Consider the following 25,824-nt stretch of genomic DNA (forward strand, 5'->3'; position numbering starts at 1 on the left):
AGTGGATTGGATGTGAATGCTTGTTTTAATAAGTGCTCTTCATGAATAGTAGGAGACGTGCCATTTAATTAGGCAGAGTGTAGACCTATCCCATAGCAACAACTTCTCCAAGGTTGTATTATTTGAAGCTGAGTGCTTTGTTTGAGAAGGTATGTAGCTCTTCCACATTCTGCGTCTGTATAAAGTTAAAACTGTGTGATCATTTCAAAACAACAGCCCTGAGAAATAACACATTTGCACATTATTAGTATGTATATAATTTATTTCTAAAATACTCAAGCTACATGTCCCTGCAGAAAGTCAGCTCCTCACCAGATTCATGTGGAAGAAATGAAATAAAGTGACAGCATAGCTCTCGTGTTGCAGGGTAAAAGCAGCTAGGCCTAGCTTAATAATACAAATATATATTTATATCTATATATGTTTGTTTTGTTTGGTTTGGATGCTTATTCTGGGAAAACATACTTAGGTTGGAATCATTATTTATAATTTTTATATTTAAACAACATATTTCCCTGTTTTTTAGTTTTTAGACGGTACAAATGACATGAGGGGAAGCTTACACAGTTACATTCATTCCTGTCTTTCATGGATATTAATAGGATAGAGAACATGATCATCACATTTCAAATAGTGTCTTTCCCTTAACATCAATGTATTGACTACACAATACCTGTAATATGAGCTTAACAATATCTAGTTTAGTACAATCTAAATAAATAAATACAAATACAGTGAACTAAAATAAATAAGAGAGAAGCAAAATTGAAATATAAAAAAACTAAAGCTTTTGTATTGCCTATATTAATGATGACAATTTGTCATCAAACGTATCTGTTCAGCTGTGGCCTCGCTGTGTTGTGCTGGGGGGCTGCAGCTTCAACCAGGAAACTGATGAAAATAAGAAGATTACATGTGGGATGTGATGTCGTTTTGGCTTTTACATTTTGGACGTGATATTATTTTGTTCTCTATTTATTAAGCCTCCATGCACTGAGAGCATGCATTACTGTCTTGTTTTTCCCTCTAAATATTTGTTTTAAAATGATTAAGGAGATTTGTGTATGATACAGTATGTATTACATTTCGTTTGCCGTTCATGCAATTTTAGGACTATTTAGGTTCTTAACGAAGATCATTTGATTCTTTAAGCTTTAAATAAATGTTGACCTATATATTGTGAAAAGCCCACTCAGCCATGAACATGTGCTTAGGGGACACAAAGATGTCATAACTGTCATTTTGGAACTTTCCATTCTGCAGTCACTATGCAGAAAGATGTGTGTGTCATTTCCCAGCAGTGAGAGTGCACCGTGGTTTGTTGCAACACACTGGGGTGTTTTTAAGAAAGCATGCTCTACATGCTCCTCCTCCATCATGACATATTGTAAAGCTTGCACTTCTCTACCTAAACAAAACAATGCATGTAGCTTTGTTGTGATTTACAAACATCTCATTCTCACTCTTGAAAGTGATTGGACAGTCAGGACAGGAAATGCTCTGAGATCACCAGAAACCTTTCTCTGTTTTTCCATTCAGCTTCCTGTCCTGGCATGCTCCCGGGTGCAGCTGTGATTGGCTGCCTGTTTTTATAACTTCCTCAAAAACAAAAACAGAGAGCAAGAGCAAAAACAAGAGCGTTCAGTGCTGGAGTAGTTTTGACAAGTTGATTTGACACTATTTGTCTAACGAGAGAAAACAGAGGAATGTTAACAGGAAGTGGAAGAAACTGCCGGTATCTGGAAGTACTCAGAAGTCAGTGGAAGAGATCTCTCAACCGCAACCAGAAGTGAAGTATGGCCAGTGAGTACCAAACACTGTCCTCAGCAGAGTCATGCAGGAGTTTATCCAGCGGTATGTATACCATCCCATCATGCATTTCATGACAAACACACGTCTTTAACATCGAGTGATGCTGCTGGCCTGATGATGTATTGCAGTTTTCTGGAAGTCTTAAATCTATGAAGTGATGACATTAGAAAAGCAGAAACCATCTGCTTTACATGCAAACACTCAAATGTGAATACAATGAAGATGATCCAATATTATTGGTAGCTCAGTTAATTAATATATGCAAATATGCCACAATGAATTAGTAGCTATCCTGAATAGCTTAATTGCATTTTCTAAATTAGTAAACAATTTACATAATAGACTGCACACAAGGAAACTGATGCAAGCAAGTTGTGTGGCTTAATAAATAAATGCATATTTCAAAATATTATAGTTATGAGTGGTGTGAAACACAAGTTCCATGACAGTACAATATTCAATCCAAAAAGTTAGATGTTTATCAACTAATATTGTTTTTAATAAAATACAAGGGGGTTAAGACACTTTTATATTTTAGACATTAAAACAAAAATGAATATGTAACTGTAATGTGACAAACTTATTATTTTTAAGGGCACATTTTTTCAGTTGAGAAAATCTAATTACGTGCCTTGAAGATGATTAATTGTATCCATTTTCTTTTCAAAGTGCATTGATGATCGTACACTACCAATCAGTGAATGGATTTATCAATCGAGATCAATGTCACTTTTGGGAAATTAAATGATTGTATAACTTTTAACATATTGCTGTTATTCTGTACTGTCCCCATGTCTTGGGAAATGTAATGTAACAATGTGGACACATCGCTTAAACAGTGAAGGACAGTCATCGCTCATTTTCAATATACATAGTTGAATAACACACACCTTCCATGAATGCAGCTTGTGGAGATGAAGGAATCTGTATATTATTTGATATGATAAGGGCGGAAATGTTCAGTTTTTATACTTTTAAGATTAGAAGGCACATCAAATTATGCAGAGATCATTCGCTGTTTTTTGTCCAATAAGGACTGATTCTATGCTTAATAAATACAGTACCAGCCATACAGTACTTACCCAAAGACTTCAATTGAAAATGACCGAGAAAACATGAAGTAAATCCACCCTGGATATATTATCCCTCCTTTTTTTCCCTTTATTAATTTTATATCAGTTAAAATGTCAAATGTTCAGTGGATGCATTTATTCTTTAATCTGGATCTTATTACTGTTCAAATGAACAAACAGAAAAACAGAATTGTTATTCTGATTGCTTAGTAAAACAGTAATAACTGCTTCCATCTAGAGGTGCTGTAAGCCTGCGCCTGGAAGTGGTGAAGGCCGTGGTGTTAACTTACCAGCCCCCAACCCCCACTCTACCCACCCCCACTGCAGCCAGATGGCTGTCACACAGGCGGTTCCTTGCCCAGACCATGCTGATTTCCCATCATTCTTCTGTTAATGAGGTCGTTAGCAATGCAAAGGACAATTAAATCATCTCAATCTGGCATTTGTTTACTGTATAGTGCACTGTACAGCGTTTGAAACTCTTCTTATAACACTGAATCAGATTACAGCTTACTTTGGTCTGCTTTCTTGTGATGAATGTCTGTGAGAGTGCAGCAGGTAATTAAAACGTCACTGACAGGCGGCCACCGCTAAAGCCACTTTCAGACAGTCACGTAGTGTAAACACACTCCTGACAGAGTTCATGTTGGTACATTCTGCTCTGTGATAGTGGGAGATCTGCGGCAGCTGACACACTGAGGTTCAGTACATCAGCCTGCTGCTGCTGCTGCTGCACAGGAACCTTGGTTAGCTGTTAAAACGTGCGTTGAGGGGGGGACTTCAGCCAGTTAGTGGAGCACTCACCTTCATGTGAAACGCTGCTGAACACTGACACTGCTGACAGTTAATTATGGATGTCACAGATCACGCAGACGTGTCAGCTCAGCTACGAATTGACGCGCCGCGTTGTTTACATCTCTGTTGTATTGTTGTTTTCATGTTATTTACCGAGAGGCAGTGCATCTGTGACTTAGCTCCAGAAGTGCCTCGGGGCTTGCCATAATGATCGTAAAAGCAGTACAGATTCGGGGGAATTAAATTAAAAAAAGGACTTGGGTGGATAATTGGTGAACCTGCCATCATTGTAACTTTGGAAATATTTTCGGTCAGGCTGTTGAAACACCTAGACTGCCTGTTAGCTCCACTGTCGTGCTCCATGTGTGTCTCTGCATGGCTCCATTATTTTCTGCTAACTCTTCAACACACACAAAGTTATTTTGACAATGAATGAAAACCAACTAAACTTAATATTTTGTCAGACAGAGAGACGAAAAGGAGGCAGGCATATGAATGTTGACACACACTAGAATGATTTCCATAGGCCATGGTGTCTGGTGTCAGTTACACGTAGCTAAAGTTGTGGCACCACACATTCATCTGAAAAGTCTTGACTTTACCCCAAAATGTGTCTTGAGACAAGAAGTTAATGTGTTTTTTGTTCAGTTTCACAGCTTGTCTCAGAGACATTAATGCTCAGTGAGATATATGCCTGGTCAGTAATAAAAACTGCTTACACAGAATCTGATGTGCTACATTAAAAACCCACCCTTTGATTAAAAGATTTTTCATCTGAAGATGGATTTTCACCTGGAGCAATCTGGTTCAACTAAAGGCCCAAAAGAGACAGGAGCTTCTGAGGCAGCAGTTTATCCCACACAGATGACAGCTAGCCCTCACTGCTGCCTCCCACGCTTGAATGGGATGAAACCAACAAATGTGGCTCCTAGCTACTGTCCCATGTTTAGCTTCAAAGCTCCTGTATGGGAATCCTCACTAAAGGAGGTTTCTGATCAATCTGAGATGCTGCTTTCTGTGGCTAACCCCCGCCCTGGGCTGGAGGACCACATGTATGGCAGCTAGCGTGATGCTACCCACGGCTTACCTTTTATGTCCACTCCTAATTGAATCGGGACGGATGATTTTACTGCGAGATATAAGGAGTGTTTCAGCTTTGAGTTCAAAGCCGCGGTTCTGAGTTGTGAGGGCAGCACGCAACGTGTTGTCGTTAACAATTAACAACTCCTGGTCCTGTCTGACATCAGAGCAGGTGTAAACACATTTTGGTAACCCTCTTTAAATCTAATTGTATTGAAAATGTTTTTTTGCAAAATAAGTAAGATATATTGTAAAGGATAATGTGCAGTGAGCCATTAATTAATTAAATAAACCAACAACTTTAATCACAATAAAGACCACATTTTCATTTCTTTATTAAAAATAAATGTATAGCTTCTGAAAATAGTGCGTTCCACTGTACCAACGGCTGGAACTGCGCCAGAGCACAAAATGTGTTCCCGTTAGTGTTTACTTCCTGTTTCTCTTCTTCTGTTGACCAACTCTCTCTGTCTAGAAACCTCTTTGCTGATCTTGTTCTCTTCCTCTTTTCTTAACCGGGGACAGTTTAACCATCATGAATCAATGCTCTAAGTTTACACCAATGTAAAAATAAATGTGGTCTGCTCATGGAAAAGCAGAATATTTGAAATGGATGGATAGAATAATAGATAACATACAGTATCTCTAAAGAAAAGAAACATTCAAATTGAATAATAAACTACAAGTTAGAATTAAAATAAAATGTAATAAACAGTCCCAGATTTACCATTTATTTGATTAAATAAAGGTCTCATGATTAAGGGAGCAACAGTGTTTTGTATGCTGTAATAGTAAATAAGTTGCAATATAAGCGAGAACATACGTTTTAGTTGGAACTAGGATTAGCCTTGGATGCAAAGTGAACACAGTGCTCCACCATTCATCGCCTCCATCTCCTCTTCCTCCACAGAGACGTCAGAGTGCTTTATATGCAGGGATGTTGCCCATCGAGCCAGTGACCCACTGAGACATTTCTGTGACTGCAAAAATTTACTTTCCCATCATGTGTGTCTGTCCACCTGGATCCAGAAGGTAAGAATGACTCTCCGTGTGGGGAACCTTGATATTTCAGTCTGGCTTGCTCTCCTCATCAGCCATTTGTCAGAATTTGAAGGAAGAAAATGTTTTTGTTGGTCTTCCAAGAGTGAGTAAATGTGTTTGCCATGTTAGCATTCCTTATTGAGACAAAACGTAGCTGTTTGCCTCAAGGTAATGAGCTACCTTTCAAACAGCAATACCAATTAGTTTTAATGAGGGTTGCTAACAATGATAACACGTCATCCTGACAGAGTTGAAGCACAGCTGAAACTGTGAGAAGTGCCTCATAATGGACTGGCAGGAGTCCAGGAAGCTATCATGCACCCGACACCTGCCACCCACCGCAGGATGGCTCATTTACATGTGTAGAGCCCTTGAACCAGCTACTGATACAGCGGTCACTGATGGGGCTCCCAAAAGATCACTTTACACTCTTCTCCGTGAATGAAATGTTAGCTTCTCTAGGTGCCATACATCTCTCTTTCTGTTCAGTCATGGTGCTTATTGCTGCTCATGCTAATTACTCTTCCACCGTCCATTCCCAACAAGCTGCTGCTGCCAGAACTGCAAACATGTATAATTACCTCTTATATAAGTTTTATTCACAGAAATAAAAAAAGTTTAAAATGTACTAAAAAGTTGTGTTGATGTGATGAATTTAAATGAAACTGCAGAGTTACCTCTCTGCTGTAATTGATCAACCTACCAACCTCCATGTGCAAATAAGGGCTGAGCAATATCTATTATATTTGTATCGTCATTACTATGGCAACTTGTGATGAACACATTATAAAAAAGACGATGTCAGGGATTTTTACGTTAGTTAAAACAGTAGGAAACTCATTATTTTTCTTATTTATGCCTTTTGTGTTCAGTGTGCTTTCTTTTTTTTTTATAAAAATCACATTATGGTACAGTATTAAAAGTACAGGGTGAAAGCACTGCATCACAACACACGTTATTCTGCACATCAGATATGCACTAAGACATTTCCTATATCAAGAATAGATCAAATGACTATATTTAATATGAAAAGCATCACTCTTAGTCATGACTCCATAGATAATTATCCCAACCCTGCTGTACCCCTTGACCAAATGGAGATTTGTAGTCTCTTTTAGCTCATTGTGTTGATTTTACACCCTACAAATGTACTGTTTTGGTTTACAACTTTGGCAACCTTAGTTTAGTAGTAGTAAAGTATGGACAAACCCATTGTAAATAATTAGCAAAAAACAACCGAATGACAGATTTAGCAACTAGCTGATGAACATAACGGAGCGTTTGGAAACGGAAGAGGTAAAGACAAAAGCAGACCGAAACAGAGAGTAAATTATGGAGAAAGTAGAAACACCACTCCAATGAATGCTGTAGTTGCTAATCCACCAATTACTCAGGTCAAAATGAGTTACTAGTCAGGAGGATTACTGTGCAGCCTGTGAAAACAGTTGTATATAGTCTTATGTCAGTGTGGGGCACCTGAGGGGGGTCAGCTCTGCAGAAAATGACCCTGATGAGGTCTTCAGAGTAGTCTAGGCTCAGGCTTTGAGATGTAAGTGCACAACAGCTGTGTTTGATTTGAGAAAACACTACCCAGTCCAGATTCACTGACGACACAATAAGAACACAGTGCACACACAGTGTACTAATGGAAGTATCTGAACTGAGGGCATGGAGTTGTGTTGGCATTTAACATGCAGGGAATATCTGAGAGATGCTACTGGGTTGCTTTATATGAAGTATCCAGTATTAAGGGCACTTGTTTCATATAGATACTTCAGTGGTGCAGGAATGAGTCATAAACCCAGAAATGTGTTTTGCACTTTAAGGCTCGCTCATCTCTACATCAACATGTATGTATACGTATTTGGTTAGATTCCAGAAAAAGGTCTGTGGTTCCATTACATTTCATGTAGCTTATGCTTCGATCCAAAGTGACTTGAAATAAGTACATTCAACCATGAAGTAAACAACTGCAAGAATCCAGCAGGTACATAGCTGGCTGTAAACCGAACCAGGTTAGGTGCTTCTGCATCAGCTCCAACTTCAGCCAAACCTTCCACCTTAAGCCAAAGTGCTGAGTACAGGAGCCAGGATAGCAAACAGGCTTGTTTAGTGTAGTGAGCCGACGATGATGACGATGATAATGATGATGTAGGAGATTAACATGTTTTGTTCTACGACATAAATTACATGGTGAATGTGCAAGTATTATTAACAAGTGTGTTTGCCACAGATCTTATTTTCTGCGATGTTCCAGAATCCAATGGAGAAATCCCGTTAACTCTTTGTGAAGTGAGCCCTTGTGATGCTAACGTCCGGATCGTCCGAAATAAAGATGTCATAAATACATCACTGCACCACACTATTGTCGTGATATTCAACAAATCTGCTTCACTTATATTGAAGAGTATATATTCAATCTTTATAACGCAATGCAACAAGAATATGGGAAGTACAATATAAACCTCTTGAGCTTTGGATTACATTCAGTGAATCTGCTCTTTGCCTCTCTAGTCAATCTGTATCTCTTAAGCACTTTTGGACTGTACAATATCTGAGGTATTTTATATCAGAACAAACCATCCATAAGTCACTACACTGTACACATAATAGTTAAGTGAGTGAGTGAGTTATAATGACATGCAATAATTGTATATTAATTAAGGATAAATGGAGCGTCTGCAGTTGAGTGGTTTGCTGTTGTGCCGTCCACTCTCTTTGGAGACTCCACAAGTGGTAGACAACATGCTACAGCAGACCTTTCATCTGCACCACCCAGCTGTCAGAGTGAAGAGCCACTTCCATTAAGTGTGTGTCTTCCCACTATACAATTATATACAGACACACACGCTCAGGCTCCTGAAGCAGGCACGCACACACACACTCACAGAACTCGGCTCTGTGTTGAGTGTGTGCCGATGCTGCGAGACTACTTTAGTTTTTGTGTGTGTGAGAAGCAGACGGAGAGAAATAGAGAGGGAGAGAGAGAGCGTGCGACCTTTTAGAGTGCTCAGGGTAGGGAGGCCCTTTCCCTTTTACAGAACAGAAATCAGCAATTGACCTGTCACTTTTGCTCTGATAGCCATCTCTGGAAAGCAGGTCATGCCCATATGTCTAAAGTGCCTCTTAACCACATTTTATGAAGCCAGAAAATGTAATCCAATAATGATTTGACTTGCGAGAGAGAAAGCTAGCCAGCTGGGAGTGATAGCATGCACCGTTAGCACTCCTAAAAGCAGGCCGAACAAAGAAGGGCAAATTCAACGTTCTTATTTAATTTCAGCCACAACAGAATGACACAGATGTTGTCACTAAACAGCAGAAAGGCTGAATTCAAACACAACAATGCAGCACTGGTATTCATTTCCACAACTGTTGATGCATACTTCAGTGTTTGCAGCAGAGGACTATCTGAATGATAATAATCAGCACTGAGGCCAACCATACGCTATATTTTTTTAGACTCATTTGTGCCTCCCCTCCTCTCCTTTCTCATTTCAGGTTCCCAAAGACAAATAGCATGGCACAAAACTAATTAGTAACCAGGAACTAGTTAGGAGATGCCCTTTGAAAAACATGTCCTGAGGCAGGATTTAAATATAGGGACAGAGTCAGTGACTGAGTGAGCCTGGGAGATCCCGGCCTGCAGGCGCAGCAGCACTTTGACCCCTGACCCTCATTATAGGGAGTGCATTCCTAGAGGGGTGAAACCCCGCAGCACAAAGTACAAGGGCATGGGAGGACTGTAAGCCCAGCCTGGTGTGTCTCACTGCCCAACACAACGCGGCTGGAGACAATACAGGTCTGGGACCAGGCTTTAGGAAAGTAATGGTATACACTTAGTTTCCCCACAGATACATATTTCTTTCATTTTTATACATCTGGTTTCTCTCTATTGAAGGTAATGGAATTCTGCACCAAAAATGCTTTTCAGAATATATAACCCAATCCATCTGATATAAAAGACATGGGAGTGAGTGGGGGGGAATGAGGAGGGGGGTTTTGGAAATGCTAAGAACTTGCTAGCTGAAGATAGCATTAATTAAGTAGAGAGTGAAGCGATGACAACAGTGTGAACCAGGGCTATACAGGAAAGTTAAAAGCTTAATAACACATTCTAAATCTAAATTTGAATGCCTGAAGCTTACTTTTTTCCTTAGTTCAGTTAAAACCTGAATTTCTGAACAGTTACAGAACAAGCATTATTATTAACATGATATTATTATGTTTTAGTGCTTGCTGCGCAGGATTGTTTCTTACTCTTATCAACATGTCCAATAACTCCACAACATTGTACTCCAAAAGTCAACATTTATTAAGAAAATATAGATATCATAACTTTTTTAATCCACAAAATGTTTAAATCCAACACAATCTATACTGAAGGCTAAATGTTTTTTTCAAAGCTCCATTAAATACACCCACTGCGAATCCTATATGTAAAAAATAAGATGTTGTGCAGAGCTAACATGCTGACCTGCAAGCATGCCCTTGCCTATACGTGTGCATGCCCATGTTTCCATCTAATTGCAATGGTGTGAACAGTGAGTTCACCCCCCCCCCACTCAGTCTCTCATGGGTTGATAATTCTCAAACAGACTTGGTTTACATTCATTAGAACAACACTCACAGCAATCAGGCCACAGTGCCAGGGGCAATGGTCCTCTTTATAAAATCACATTGCCTAATAGCAGTGTTCTATAATGATATGCCATAAACATCTATCAGGAAGTGCCCGTGCATGTGTGTGTGGTGTGTGTGTGTGTGTGTGTGTGTGTGTGTGTGTGTGTGTGTGTGTGTGTGTGGGTTTGGCAGTTTGTTTGTACAAATGCTTTTCTTGTTATTTGCATCTTTACATACTTAGCACCAGCTCAGAGATTATTGCCAGCGTTATTTTGTTCCATGTGCAGTTCTGTCATGTGAAGTGTACATTAAGTGTGCACATTACCAAACAGCTCGTTATGTATGTCTTTTCATTAATTGCTAAACCTACAGTAGCCTGGAGGTGCAAAACACAACAAGGACAAAACACACAAGGGATGAAGAATAAGGAAATATACTTTTTATATGATTTATTTTTTTAAGAGCATAATAAGCGCGTTCACACCGGAGTACTTTTCCCCGTACTTTTCCCGTTTAGTTCCGTTAGTACCCCTTATGTCGCGTTCACACCAAAAAGAGTACTTAGTGCCGGGAACTTTTACCCCCATTTTTAGTGCCTGCTAGGGAGGTGGTACCAAAAAAGTACCAATTGCTATTGTTTGTTTGTTTGTAGCCTTTATTTAACCAGGTGAAGCCCCTTGAGATCAAAAGATCTCTTTTTCAAGGGTGACCTGCAGGACATTAGTTACACATGAAACATAAAAACAACAGAACAACAATAAGGATGACAAACAACATAATGTACAGGGTACAGTTTACAAACTCTATTCACAGAGACAGGTACCATGAGTATCAAACAGCATGTCACCCAGCTGAGTTTTAAAATGATGCAGGGGAACCAAAGTGCTCAGTTTTAAACATGTTTGCAGACTGTTCCAATTTAGTGGAGCTGCACAACTAAAAGCTTTTTTCCCTAAGACAGTCCTAGCACTTGGCACATTTAATAAAACAACATCATGAGATCTCAGGCAATATGTACTTTCAATTCGTCGAGAGATCAGAGAGCAGATATAAAAAGGTAGTTTACCCAACATGGCTTTATAGATGAACATGTACCAATGACTGAGCCTCCGTACAGTAAGTGATGGCAGACCTGCCTTGGCATACAGGGTACAGTGATGAGTAAGTGCTTTACAGTTAGTAACAAATCTCAGGGCACTGTGATAGGCGGCATCTAACTTTTCCAGGCAATGGGCAGGTGCATTCATATAGATCAGATCACCATAGTCCAGCACAGGTCAAAAGGTCACAGAGCCTTTTCCTGGCTTCAAAAGAGAAACAGGACTTGTTCCTGAAAAAGAAACCTAGTCTAACCCTCAGCTTTTTAAGCAGGTTATTGACATGAAGTTTAAAAGTAAGACAATCATCAAGCCAGATACCAAGGTATTTATAACAGGTAACCACTTCAAGTACTTGTCCTTGCATAGTAACAATATCCAAAACAGGCTCTGGTGTCTTTTTAGCTTTTGAAAATAGCATTACCTTGGTTTTATCAACATTTAAAATAAGCTTAAGTTCAGCAAGCTGAAGCAGGTATCGGCTGGGCGAATTGCAAACCACGCCCCGTAAAACTCTGAAAAGTTTTTTGAAGCCGCCATTGTATTTGCTGGCATTAGCATTATTAGCATTAGCCCCGCGCACCAACGGAGAGAGAATAACTTATGGCAACACAAAAAAAAACATGGGAGCGGTGGAGTGATGAGGAGGTGTCGGCGTTCTGGCGATTTACTCGGAAGGCTTCAGTCGGGGACTTCGGGTGGCAGTATACACCGTGAAGTTGGTTGCGGCCTGCCAGTAAACCCAAAGCAGAAGAAGAAGAAGTGATGTCAGCGGCTCATTTGCGTAATCTTTCCTCAGGGAAAAGTACTCCGGTGTGAACGCGATTGGTACTTAATGCCCTGGGGTACTAAGTGCCGGCACTAAGTACGGCAAAGTACTTGGTGTGAAAGCGGCTAATGGGCTTGCATTTTCCTTCTGTGTTATTCACCATACACCAGCATTCATTTTACATATAATTATCAATACCATAAATAACATAGAAAAAGGCCTCTATGATGTAGGTCAGGCCTAGTGTTAAAGATCAAATGACATAAATTGATGCTTGAATTGATATAAAAACACATAATAACTTACCTATTGAATTACAAAAAATCAATCACAGTTGAATTATAACTTCAAGCTTCATCATCATTAATTTATTTTAAATAAAATCTGAAAAAAACAATGACAAAGCACTTCAAAACAACATATCAGATGTGAATATCAATATATGACAAATACAAACAGGATCCGTACCTGACTTACCAGATGTCTTTGACTTTTCCATTTTTTTATAAATGTTTTTTAAATGGTGTTTTTATTTTGTTAATGTGCTTGTAGAATTATTTGAGCACTAGGAAAATCACTATTTAAATACTACATAGTATAATCATTATTAATACTTTTGGTGTTAAGGTGATTGTAAGCCCTAAAGATCACAACAAAAAATGTGAAAGCGCAACAATGTGAAACATTTTCTGACCTTTTTTTCCAACTAAGTATGTTTCCCTTTTTTAATTGTGTTTATCATCCTTAAGAACTTTAGGTTAAAGACACAATCACATTTTCTAAACAATGATAATTCATTTGTCCCTCGTGTCATTCTACATAAGTCCAGCTTTATGGATGTTGTTCTGAATGACTTTTAAATGCTGTTTCCTTGCAGGCCTGTGGGAGTGAACACAGACTGCACTGCATCCTCTGCAAAGCCAAGGTAAGCGTATTGATGTGTGTGTGTTTGGAGAGGGAGGGTATTATACAAATAGGGAGGGTATTATACACATTTAATGAGGGATCTGATGATGTCTCATTCTTTTAATCTTACTGTGTGAAATGTTGGTAGCAAGCATTTAAACAAACACTGTTTAAGTCATTAGCTAGTGCCTGCATCTCACAAAGCAGATTCAAGCAGCACAGATCCATAATACTAATGAGCAATCATGTCTTTGTTTTGCTCGGTGATTTTGCAGATTTTGCAGCAGTTGTGTTGCTCATGAGCCATCTTATAGTCCTTATTATTGCACCAGAAAGAAAGCAGAAACATTACAATATTTGGCAAAGGATACAAGCCATGTAATGATCAAATATGTATTCATTTCATGAGCAGAAATTAATCACGCCTTCCTGTGGTACGTTTCTAATGCAAATTTCCCGTCAACACATTGTGTCTTGTGTTTGCCAGTTTATTCGTATAAAATGGTGGAGCTGATGTGTCACCACAGATGGGGTTGCATGCTGGATAAGGTGGCTGCATTACTAACCATGTGAGATTAGGAAGTGTGCTGTTGATGTGTTGTATGTATTCATGCGTGTGCGTGGGTCAAAGCACAGGCTGGATACTGAGTGTTTTATTCATTGTTTGCTCTACAGCGGCGGGTTGACAATGTGATCTTTGCTGTCTGTTCTCGTGTGTATGTATGGCAGGGATCCACTCTGCGGAGGAACATGTCACAGTTACTCTGACAACAACCTTTTGGGATTTTAAGATATACACACATTCACACGCTGATGGAAGTTAAATGAAACATTTAACTTCCATCTCCGCTGATTGTTGTTATTCATCGAAAAATCTGTCTCCATTTGGGGTCAAAGACCAATGGGTGCACAGTGTGATGCTGTGTTTTATACAAATCAACATGTCTCTATTACATACGGCTGAGTTGTTTTACCAACCGGGTGTCAAGTATGTTTTAGGATACAGGATTTGAAGTATAACTACATTTTGCATTCTTGTCAATTTTGCACATATCATTATTAACTACAATGATACTCTGGCTATTGCACATATATTTCCAAAGAGGATAAAATAGTTTTTGTCTTATGCTGATTCAACCGGTTTGTACAAAACCAAACAGATATTAGATCGTACTCCGGACTTGTAAGCTAGTTAGCTAGTTTTACCGGTAAAACTGGAAATCAACCCACCTCTTGTTGGTTATCAATCGTTGGCATTTCAAGATGCCTGTCTCTTAGTTTACAGCATTTCATATTTGGAAAGACACATTGTGTTGTTAAATGTGTATTCCACTCAGAAAAGGGAAGTTAGTTAGCAAGGCTCATTAGCATGAAAGCTTCCAGTCTTTGAGGACTTATCCTAGCTTCTAGTTAACCTAGCTCAGAGGCTGGCAACCTTTACTATCAAAAAATACATTACATTCCATTTAGCTGACATTTGTATCCAAAGCGACTTACAATAAGTACATTCGACCAGGAAGACACAACCTTGAAGAAAACAGAATCATATAAGTACATCAGGTTTCATAGAGCCAAACATTTCAAGTGCTACTCAACTGGCTTTAGGTAAGCCAGTCCTTTATTAGTATATAAGTGCTTTGTTAGCAGTTATTTGTTAGTAATTCTATCGCTCGAAGTGGAGTCGAAAGAGATGAGTTTTCAGTCTGTCCCAGAAGGTGTGTAAGCTATATGCTGTCCTGATTTCAATGGGGAGCTCATTCCACCATTTTGGAGCCAGGATGGCAAATTCTGGAGCTGCAAACACATATATTTGATAGCACAGCTTAGAAAGTGTTTTCATTATTATACTATATATACTCAAGTTAGTTGCATTTATGAAATTATCGAACAAAAATAAAGAAAACCGTTGCAAAATGTAAGATATTACAGCAATCTTTACCCAGAAAATAAAACTATTATGATGAGTAGAAAAAAATACACTGGCATGTGCAGGCCCTCTCTGAAATAAATGAAACACATAACTGTGCATGCCTTTTTTGTTCTTTCATATTTGGAAATTAAAAGACATACAAAAACAGCTGACTGAAAAACATATAGCTACAGCCTATTATCTAAATGACATGCCACTTATGACCTAAAACAGTTTCAGTGTGCTGTCATTGTTTTCTCCTTTTTCTCCTCAGCCACATAGCAATCAAATGTTTCAGTCGTAGCAGAGATAAACAGGCTCAGCAAACATCGTGGAGGAAATGTTGCCCGTCTCATTAATACATCCACGGTTTCCACGGTGGAATTTTACAAAATCTAAGATAACCTTAAATGGTTAGGTTTACTGATTTGCAGTATAACATGAGGTCCCAATGGTGGATCAATAGAGGTTTTGGAATATCTACTGTACCAAAATCTGTGATGGTAACCTGCAGACTCTCACCTGCCTGTAATAATGTACCTCAGTGTTGTTGAAAAGGAAGTCATTTTGACTATTTCCTGTTTCCCTGTCAGTATTTGGCTGCAGGCAAACACATTACCACCATCTCTGCCCCTCTTTTACCTACCAGCAGACATTTCTTGCACTTTTTCAGCATCTCAAACTGACCATTGCACTTGTCTTCGTCCATTGTACGGAAGGCACGTCATCAATTATTAATGGCGAGGAGAGAAATCCCACAGAGAGTCATGAACAAAGGTTAGTGGCAGGCCTGGTGAATGCAGCGCTGCCATTTAGAGAGTGATTGTTGGGAGGCTACTGTATATTGATATGAACTCTGCTGCAGTAAGTTAATGCATCAGTATAATAACATTTTAATGTCTGCGGTGGCATGGCCATTTAATATTTGTCCACAGAGAGATGTATATGTACATCCGCAATGACTGTAATGATGATAGTGATAATCATTTGCTCTGCTATCACTCTGTAATGTGTGACTGCAATCACCCTTGGTTAACATTACGAGGCTTTAGCCATTAAGACTTTGAGCAAGCAGTGCTCATCATAAAATCTCCAAATGGATGTGCCGCCGTTTCATTTTCCAGCTTCTTTTTTCTCGTTGATGTTGCTTTTCCTTGAATGTTGTTTTCCCCTTTTTGCAGCGTGCTCTCAAATGTGGGCCATCTGTATGAGTTATGCTAATTTGTTGGGGCAATGAATGCATTAATTTCATTAGCACATGGCCTCAGAGCAATAATTACCAGAGTAGGTGTGTCACAAGCAATCATGTTAAAATTTGCCAGTTAATTATTAAGATTTTGTTCTGAGGGACCTGAATTTGACACGAGTCGCCGAGGGAGAAGAGAGAGGGGAAAGTTAATGCATTCCAGTGGCCGAGGCTAGGTGCTTGTTGTTGAGCACAGTGTGTTGGGGGGGGGGGGGGGGGGGCCTACTAGCACAATTGTTGCATGTTGACAGCTCACATTCTGGACTAATTACTGTAAATAGCAAAGGGCGATCTGGTGCTGGGTCAGTCCAGGAGGGCGTCATTAGAAATGAAGGAGGTACACAGACGCCTGATGGCCTGCTCCTCTGACGCAGCCGCTGGAGAAGACTCTGGTCTGAGTGTGAAGGAGGAAGAACATCACAGCTCCTCGCCATAATTAGCCCGGGTCAGACACAGAGCCGGGCTCCCTTCAAATATAATAAAATAAAATATCTGCAGTATTGGTATGACAAGTGGAAAGCCGTGCAGATATAAGAGATAGCATAGGTAAATATCATTTTTGTGACAGTATATAATACTTTTGATTAGCTAGAATGCAAACACATGTTTTTTTTCAATTTACTGAGTTGTATTTCTTACAAACACCCGCTCTCAACATGTGGAAATGTGACCCTCTCAGTGTTTTTGCAGTTTTTGCCAACCAGGAAATCTCTTACCAGGGAAGCTATGACTGTTTACTTTTCAAAATAGCAGATCAAAGAGTCTCTCCAGCCATGATGCAGTTAGTTACGTTGATAGATGTCGGGCCGTCAATGAGAGTCCTGTCGCCCTACTCAGATTGGTGTGTCCCGCACCGTTGTGTCTTTTCGGCCGTTCCGACACCTTCCGCTGTCGGCAAAATAAATCACTCTGATTGGCTGTTCAGCTTAGCGAATCACTGCATGAGAAGCGAAACGGAAGTGAAGAAGGCACACACAGACGGCTATTATTTTTCATTTTCCAGTACCGCACTAAACATGTTTTCGATTATATGTCGTTATGTAAAACAGTCTGTGATGGACGAGAGTGAAAATGGAACGCACGCTATTTGTTGTTTGTTTATATCACGCAGTCTGTTCTTCTTCTCTCTGTGTATCACGCAGTCTGTCTTCCGGTTGTTGCCTCTTTTGAATGATGAATACACACTACCGCCGCCTGCTGGTAAGGCAAGGCAAGGCAAGGCAAATTTATATAGCACTTTTCAACACAAGGCAATTCAAAGTGCTTTACAAAAAATGAAAGACATTAAGAAAAGGGCATTTAAAATCAGTCATTAAAAAGAAAAGCTAATAAAATAAACATAAAAAAAAAAATACATGGATAAAAGTTACAGTGCAGATGTGAATAGTTCAATTAAAAGCAGCGACAAAAAGAAAAGTCTTCAACCTGGATTTAAAAGTATTCAGAGTTGTAAGTGCGTACGTGCTACTTGGCCGTCGGCTGAAGTCTTTGTGGTGTGTTCCAGTGCGACTTTTTGGCCAAGACGCGAGGAGACGTGAGGCGACACAACAATCGGGTCCGTCGGGACGTGTTCTTTGGTGTCAGTTTGGTGTGTCAGGGCCTTAACCCGAGAGCTTAGTTTTAACTCCACGTTCATATAACTTCAAATCTCCTGACAAGATTCTGCACCGTTTCTCAAACCTTCCCCGCCCCCTGTCTCTCAAGTGTCTCCTTAAAGGTGCTAGCATTTACACTCCTATCCCCCTCTTTGAAGAACACATTATGTTAATCATCACTTGATTATATATGGAAAGCAGATTATCCTTTGATTTTGATGAACTCAGCAGCTGTCAGACTCTTCATTTGACTAAAAGCAGGACATTCTGCAGAGTCTCCATGTCACTAAGCTGCTGTCGGGACACGAGACGACACATGAAAGGGATTCCTGCATGGCTCTCACAGAACAATGGAACATGGCCTTGAGGTGTGTGTGTGTGTGTGTGTGTGTGTGTGGGTGTGTGTGTGTGTGTGTGCGTGCGTGCGCGTGTGTGTATTGCTGGGTCCCGAACTTGGACACAAAGGCAGATATCTCTTAATGTTCTTGCTTTCTTTTGCTTTTTCAGTATTTTATTTTTATTTTAGGAATCATTGTGTTAAAGTTGAACTAGAATTTTATTTCCTATATTTCTTATGACATGATGTTCCTTTTCTTTAAGAGGATAAATCTGTTTTGCCAGTGTTTGACCGACAGTTATAGCTAGGAGAAGTGCAGAGTATTACGTGGTGCGCTACTGCTGCTAACTAGAAGATGTCATACTCTGCTAATGTTGACACACCTTTTTAAACAAGCTCACATTACCCATTACGAGTTACCCATCGTCTGTCCCTTCACAACATTCACTATTTGTGATGACCAGTGTTGGGAGTTACGCGCTACAAAGTAACTGTGGTGGAAATTCGACACTTAATCACCTTCTGGTAAGAAAATAACAAATATACAAGCTTAAACCAAAGTTGTGTTATTTTTTAATAAAGAGTTATAGCATTTAACATAATTAATCATATTTCCAGCTGATAACCTGTTCCACTGATGTAGCACAAGAATCTGACCAACCAATGACTTTATACAGTGAAAAGAGCAAAAGATGGGAAGGGGAACAGCCAATGAAATGATTGGTGGCGAGACAGGGGTTAAGTGGTGATAATTCGCCTGACAATGGTCACAGTCTGTTGAATGCTAAAGAAGAAAAGGAAGCCAGTCTGTGTATTGAATGTGTGAAGAAGCTTGGGAGTGATAGCTGTAGCTTACATCAAACTGAAACTGTGGGTAAAAACCCAATAAAGAATGTATATATTTGTATATGAGACTTAATGATACATTTACTACAACAGTAACGTAGGAAAACTTCAGACAGAGAGAAACAGAGGTACGGGCTGTATTTATTAGATTAAGGATTTGTGCTGATGTGGGCATACATGAGGTTAAGCTATATATTGTTATTTTAAATTTGATTTATGGTGCACATCAATTGATGTTTAAGAGAAAGCACTGAATAAATATCATTTATTATTATTATTAATCTAAAAGTAAGGTAACTATTAGTGTAAATAATTACTTTCAGCAGTGAGTAACTAAGTAAATGAAGGGATTACTTTTTTCTAAAGTAAGTAGTATTATGTAATGCATTACTTTCTTTGAGTAACTACCCCAACACTGGTGATGACCCATCAGGCTGCTATGTTTGTATTTTACTTGGAAAGTGGAAGCTAGCAAGTTAAGCTAAGTAGCGGCTGTTTTGAGAGTAGAAGTTGGTTAGCTAATCTTGCTAACTTGCATGTAAGTGCTATATCCCAATATATACTGTAGATAGATCCCTTTTTCATTTAGTAACACAAATACTCAAGTCTAAACAGTAAATATGTGTACGTTATTTTGTTTTAATGTTTTTAGCTGTTATTAGGAATGTTCCAAATCTGATAATATTTTCATATCATGTTCTTAGCCAGTCCTGGGCACAGGGAATTATACACCCAGCCAGGCCACTACCAGTTTTCTTTTGTGCCATTTTTCTGGATTAATTTGTCAATATTTACAGCGTTGCTGCCCGTAGTGATAGCCCTAAACTTGAAATCTACTACCCCAGAATAAACATATGGACATAGGTTACTATTTAAAATAATGTGCAAATCTATTTAGGAACCTATCCATGTGAACATATTGTAAGTGGAGGTGGACCTCAAATCCTCTAGGGGAGTCCGGGGGCATGCTCCCCCGGTTTTTTAAATGTTGGATTTAAATGCATCAATCTGGTGCACTTTGAGGGGGAAATAAAGAGACTACACCTATATGAAACAGAACTGTATACATTTAAATTATCATAAAATCATAAGAACATGGCCATAACCAATAACATACCATATCCAATATGAAAAAACATTGAAACTTGTTTATTTATTTGTTTTTGGTTCATGTATAGTGAGTGTGTCTGTGCTCCTGAATCAGCCTCTCCTGTCTCCCTCCTCTCCCCCTGCTCCTCTTTGAGGCAGCAGCAAAGACTCGTTTTAGCTAACAAGTTTATCTTGTCTATTTTCACCTAGTTAACATTTTATTTTTATTATTCATCCATATTTTACTAATCACTCCCCCTTCAAATGGAAATATGTGTTTACATGAATGGTGACCAAACCGTTTGAGACCCACAGAGAACTTAGACTAAGTTAACTAAACACTCAAGAGTAATTTACCTCACCTGAGCTGTAGTTATCAGTCTCTCAGTCTGACAGTAGAGAGCTCTCCTCCACCTTGCTCATGATATCCGTTAGCGCAGCTAGCTAGCACCAGATGCTAACAACAACAATACACGTAACTGGTGCGCGCGCTTTCTGTCTCGCTTGCTCGCGCCACACACACACACACACACCCTCCCGAGCTTGAGTGACACACAGAGACCAATCGAGGGCATTAGTATGATCTGTATGAAAGTGGCCATGTCGGCAGACCACATCATGTAGACAGCCTGTCACCCTCTGTGAGGCAGAGTCAGACCCACATTTGCGCAGCGTTGCGTTCACAATACATACCTATAATTAAAAAAAAATCCGCAGGCCACTGAACAGGCCAGGCCATCGGGAAACCTCCCGGTCCTCCCGATGGCCAGTCCGGGCCTGCCTGGGGAAGATGTATAAAACAGTGTAAGAATGCATATTCCATCTCTCACCCTTAAACTGGTATTTTTAAAAGAAAAATGTGCAGTGAAAATGTGAGCATCTCATGTCTACAGTACATCAGACCAGGCCTACACACAGTTTCCTAGAGCTATATGGAGAATATGATAAGCTTAAATATAAGGTGAGAGATGTATTTCGTATACAAAAGGAACTTTTTAGGTTTTTTGCCGAACAAATGTGCAAGCATTTAAAAAAAAATCTAAAACAGGTTCATTGGCCAATAGTTTTATGCATTTGACCCCTGTTCTCAACACATTTATGTTGCATCTGTATTTTGTGCAAATTCCTCAATTTATTTTGGATGAAAAGTCATAAAGTCAACCAGACAAAAGCAAAAAATACAGCATGTGGTTTGGTTGGATAAGGTTACAAACAAAATTGAATTTCCCTGATAGCAGGGTCAGTCTCAAGCCATTATTCCAGGCAAAGACGTGGACTCTGGGTAATTTCACCCTTTTTATTTAAACCCCATGCCCTCCCTCCCTCTCCTGCCATCCGTCCTCAGGCACAATTCATTTGAATTCCTGTTCAGGAGGGTCCTGAGGCTGATTCAATTACGTTTCCTTTAATTGGCTTTCAGGCATCCAAACTGAAACTGATGGAGAATTAATAACAGCCCCAGTTAGTCTCTGCTCTGTTTGCAACCTTGGAAACATCCCTAAAACAATTGAGGCAAAGTCGACCCAATTTTCCACCTGTCTGTTTTGGTTGTTCGATAACGCTGTGAAGAAAACGTATCCCAGTTACTGTGTGGTCCCACTCTAGTATGCCATTCATCTCCTTGTCAACACTCTAGAAGTTTGGTGCAAACTTTGCACCCACAGAAACACTGCAGACGCCAAAGATAATATGTACTGTTCTTCAACCCCATCCAAGCCATCAATTAGTGATAAAAGATGTCACTCTGTTCCTGTTAAGCCTTTACAGAATGTTCTTTTATGTGTTCTTCACTGAGGCCCATAGTACAAAGCAAACACACGACTAAAATATACCTATTTTTCTGTCTGACAAGTAGTCCTCTTTGGGTATGGCTGACTCTTTGTCCAGAGAAAGAGAAATCATTTTCAGATGCATTACGATTTAGGTGGCTGACAAAAGACAAGTTGTGAAATGGAAGGAAATTATATGCTGTTTGGAGTTCAGAGCCATGAAATCAACTTTTCCTCTGACTATACTTTCCCCCCAGAGTCTGCCTTTGTCTTCAAACAGCGCCAAAGCAGTCATTATGCTCAGGCATAATGCACCATAATGACAGTAATTTCAGTATCACATTTTCAAATGTTCAGCCTTAATTCATTGTGGTTAAGTAGCTTAGTTGTAATTCACATTTCTACCCTTCTTAGCTGAGTGCTCAAGGAATGAGACGTCTAAAGCAGGACAGGAGAGCAGGGACATTTAAATACTGCCGAAAACATGAGGCCTGGGAAAGGCCTTGCATAGTGGTACTGCATTTATATTTTGTACACAATATCAAGCTTATTATATAGGCCAACAGATGGCAAGATGCAGCAAATTCACATGTACAGGATCATTTCCATCTCATCATATCTACCGGAATAGATATCAGCATGCAGTCTTGGTTTTACCCTATAGTTGGCCAGTTAAAACCACAAAAAAACAAAAAGTCCAAAATAAATAAAATATGTTCTTGAAAAAATAAATGATATCAAATATGTCCCCAATCGCCGCATACTGTTGTTTTTCATTTATTCATGCTCCACTGTTGCCGCCACCTTCCACATCTTCTCTTGGCTCCTCTCTGAGTCCTCTGTATTTCCCAGCTTGGGATTGCTCAGTATATCACATCGGTTTCTTCTTCTGCTGTTTGGCTATCAGCACAATGTCCGGGCGGTTAGTCTTCACCATTCCTTCCGTCTGGATCTGGAAATCCATCAGGATGTTAGCTTGGTCGTTCTCAGCCACCTTTGGAGGTGCTGCCCGTTATGACCTTCAGACCTCCAGCCCATACTGGGCCCAGATGATCCTGTTCACTATGACAGCCACTCTGTTCCCATACCGCCTGCATCACACCCTGCTGTACCCGAACGTTTCAGGAGCCTGTCCCTGGGGTCCTGTCTGGTGTGGAAGACCCTGGCCTCTATTTGTTACTTTCAGACCAGCCTTTTCCAGATTTTGGTTTGATTTCTTGATCTGCCACTTCTTCTTTCTGTCGGTCCTTAACTTCTGCATGGAAGAAACGTATCCAGCAATAGTTTTGATAATTCATTTATCATTGTTTTTAAGGCGACAGTTCACAGTTTCTGCTTCCCTTTTAAATTATTTGTGTTTTTTGTTTTGTTATTTGTTTTCCAGTATAATAAAACTGAATATAATTTTAGGGTTGTAGCAATTGGTCTGACAATTATAAATCCAAAAACCTTTATTTGTCTGTCAGCAGTAAAAGGTACAATGTTACAACATGAAACTAAAAAGGCGATCGGAGAGCTCAGAACTTCTCTAAGACCAGACATCGTCTCTCTATCAGCTGGTGAGTTGGATTCCCTCCAACATGTAATGGGTTCTTCCTTGGCTCATGCTGCACCCTTCAACCAGCATTTTATTAAAATTGGGACTGTCGTTTTTTTCTTCCCCCTATCCTGCTGACAAACAAACCGACCAGCGGAAACAGAGGTAAATATCACCTTACACCCTGGATACTAAATGATAATGCCGAGTACTAGACTCCTGGTACTGGGTTAAATGCAGAGGCCACATTTCACTGTGTGTGCTGTGTGCTCTGCATGTGTGACCATTACAGAGGGTTTCATCCCTCCCAATTATAATTCTAATAATAATAATAATCTAATTCTATATGTAGCACATTGTGTTTTCAATAATGTCTTGGAAAACAATGGAGCTCCTTTGCACAGAAGAATGGAATACATTATTTTTTCTTTTACATAATTTGTTATTTTGTTTAATGGGATTTTACAGTATTTGGGGGACAGCATTAGTTTGTAAAGAGCGACCAACCTATCACTGAGGGGGTGGGGGGGTGGGGGGGGGATAAGAGATAGTAATTACATTTATTATGAATTGAAAAAATTAAACAAATTGTCCAAACTATAAGTGCCATGATACTAATTGATTATGATTTTTGAAAATTATTTAACAATATATTTTTCACACACTGTTGTTATTTTCTATAGTTAGAAGACAGCATGGTGGGGGCCTCATTATAATGATTTGTTGGCATATGAATATACAACCTTTTGATTATAATCTGAGGTGCCCAACACATATATCACATATTCATGGGAATTACTACATGGAAAGAAAGAAACTTCAACATTACCTTCATGTTTTTGATCTAATCTTTTACACATCTTTCATTAATCACATCGTCCTCATGGTGGACCTCGCTGGTGATCATCAGTATTTTTTATTTTAAGGCCCCTCACAGCCATTCTGCACAGAATCTCTTTAGGTTCCAAACTGAGCTGTACATTTAGAGAGAATCTGACACCCCCGCCCGAGGGTTCCAGCAGAATGCTAACGAGGCCACGGCGACATTTCCATCACCGTACAGTCAGTCGCAGCACACATCAGCCCAACATCTCCACCAAGTCACTGACAATTTCAGACGTAACACTTTATTAGTACCCCCCCATATCCACGCTGTAATGAATGAGGCCATTTAAACAGGATTTACGATATCTTTAAAACTTGATTGCTTAGAATTTGAGAATTATTCATAAGGCTAAAGCATCATTTGTCATACAGCGAGTGCTGTTTTGGTGGGAACAAATGGTTTTGTCGTAGTATTTCAAATGAACTCCTTTTCATCCACTCCTCAAATAAGCCATTTGTATGCATGTATGTCTACACAACGGATGTAATTAAAGCGAATGAGGCTCAGGTGACATCTAGCAATCAAGTTTTCTTCATAATGCATCGTGCCAACGCCGAACTAAAGAAACATATACGGATACAAATGATGAAAAATACACACACACACATGTTTTATTACTCTGTGAATTCTGCTGAAACAAAGAGGACAGTGTTCCTCCGCAGGCGTGGCTCTTAGCTGTTATGGGAAATACAATGAAGATTTTAGTTTGTTTAACCTTTTTTCAACTTCCTCTCTTATAGAACAATACACCTAAGGTATTATATTGTGTCCCCTTGAGTTACATTTCCTTATTTGGAGCATTGAAAAGGCTTCCTGGCCTTGTTACAGAGATTATTGTGCTCACTTCCCGAGGCAGTGTGACCATGCTTTGTGTGCGATGCCCAGATCATCTCATAATTACACAAGGATCCTGAGGCAGAGGGTGGGGGGGACCCAAGTGAAGGACCAGTTATGTCCACACACACACACACACACACACACACACACACACACACACACACACACTGCTATGGCTGCAAGGCATGGCTTACTATAGCCACAGCCAAGAATGAGGCCTCTCAGGATAGATTTACACACAAATAAAACCAGTCTTATCTTGGCCCACATGTGAACGAGAACTGATTACACGGTCTACATTTCAATGCTCAGATTAAATGGAGTCAATTTCCAACGGCCTATTTATTCCAACCTGCAAACACAGTGAAGCCAAATCTGATTGGACTGCACTAAGACCTCAAATAAGTGACACTTTCCTCTGAGAAACTGTTTTGGAGGTTGATGATATGTATAGTTTTTAAATGTTTTAACACTAGTGAGTTAAGTAATGCTACACTTTTATAACTGCATACCAAATGCAAGCCAAATTAAAAATGTTATGATGACTTGTGATTCCCTAACATGGAAATGAATATAG

General features: G+C 39.5%; 1 protein-coding gene across 2 annotated transcripts in view; it reads left to right on the top strand.

Annotated features, from left to right (window-relative positions):
- The first annotated feature begins 1,562 nt into the window (after positions 1–1,562).
- The window catches only part of LOC117559064, a 144,277-nt gene continuing 120,015 nt past the window's right edge, over positions 1,563–25,824 (top strand). For both annotated transcript variants that reach the window (XM_034235710.1, XM_034235709.1), the window contains exons 1-3: positions 1,563–1,854; positions 5,671–5,792; positions 13,168–13,215. In XM_034235710.1, the coding sequence (XP_034091601.1) occupies positions 1,797–1,854; positions 5,671–5,792; positions 13,168–13,215 (228 nt within the window). In that variant the 5' untranslated portion in view covers positions 1,563–1,796. The remainder of the gene's footprint in view (positions 1,855–5,670; positions 5,793–13,167; positions 13,216–25,824) is intronic.

This window comes from Gymnodraco acuticeps, unplaced genomic scaffold (genome assembly GCF_902827175.1).
Source record: "Gymnodraco acuticeps unplaced genomic scaffold, fGymAcu1.1, whole genome shotgun sequence".
In the NCBI taxonomy this organism is placed as follows: domain Eukaryota; kingdom Metazoa; phylum Chordata; class Actinopteri; order Perciformes; family Bathydraconidae; genus Gymnodraco; species Gymnodraco acuticeps.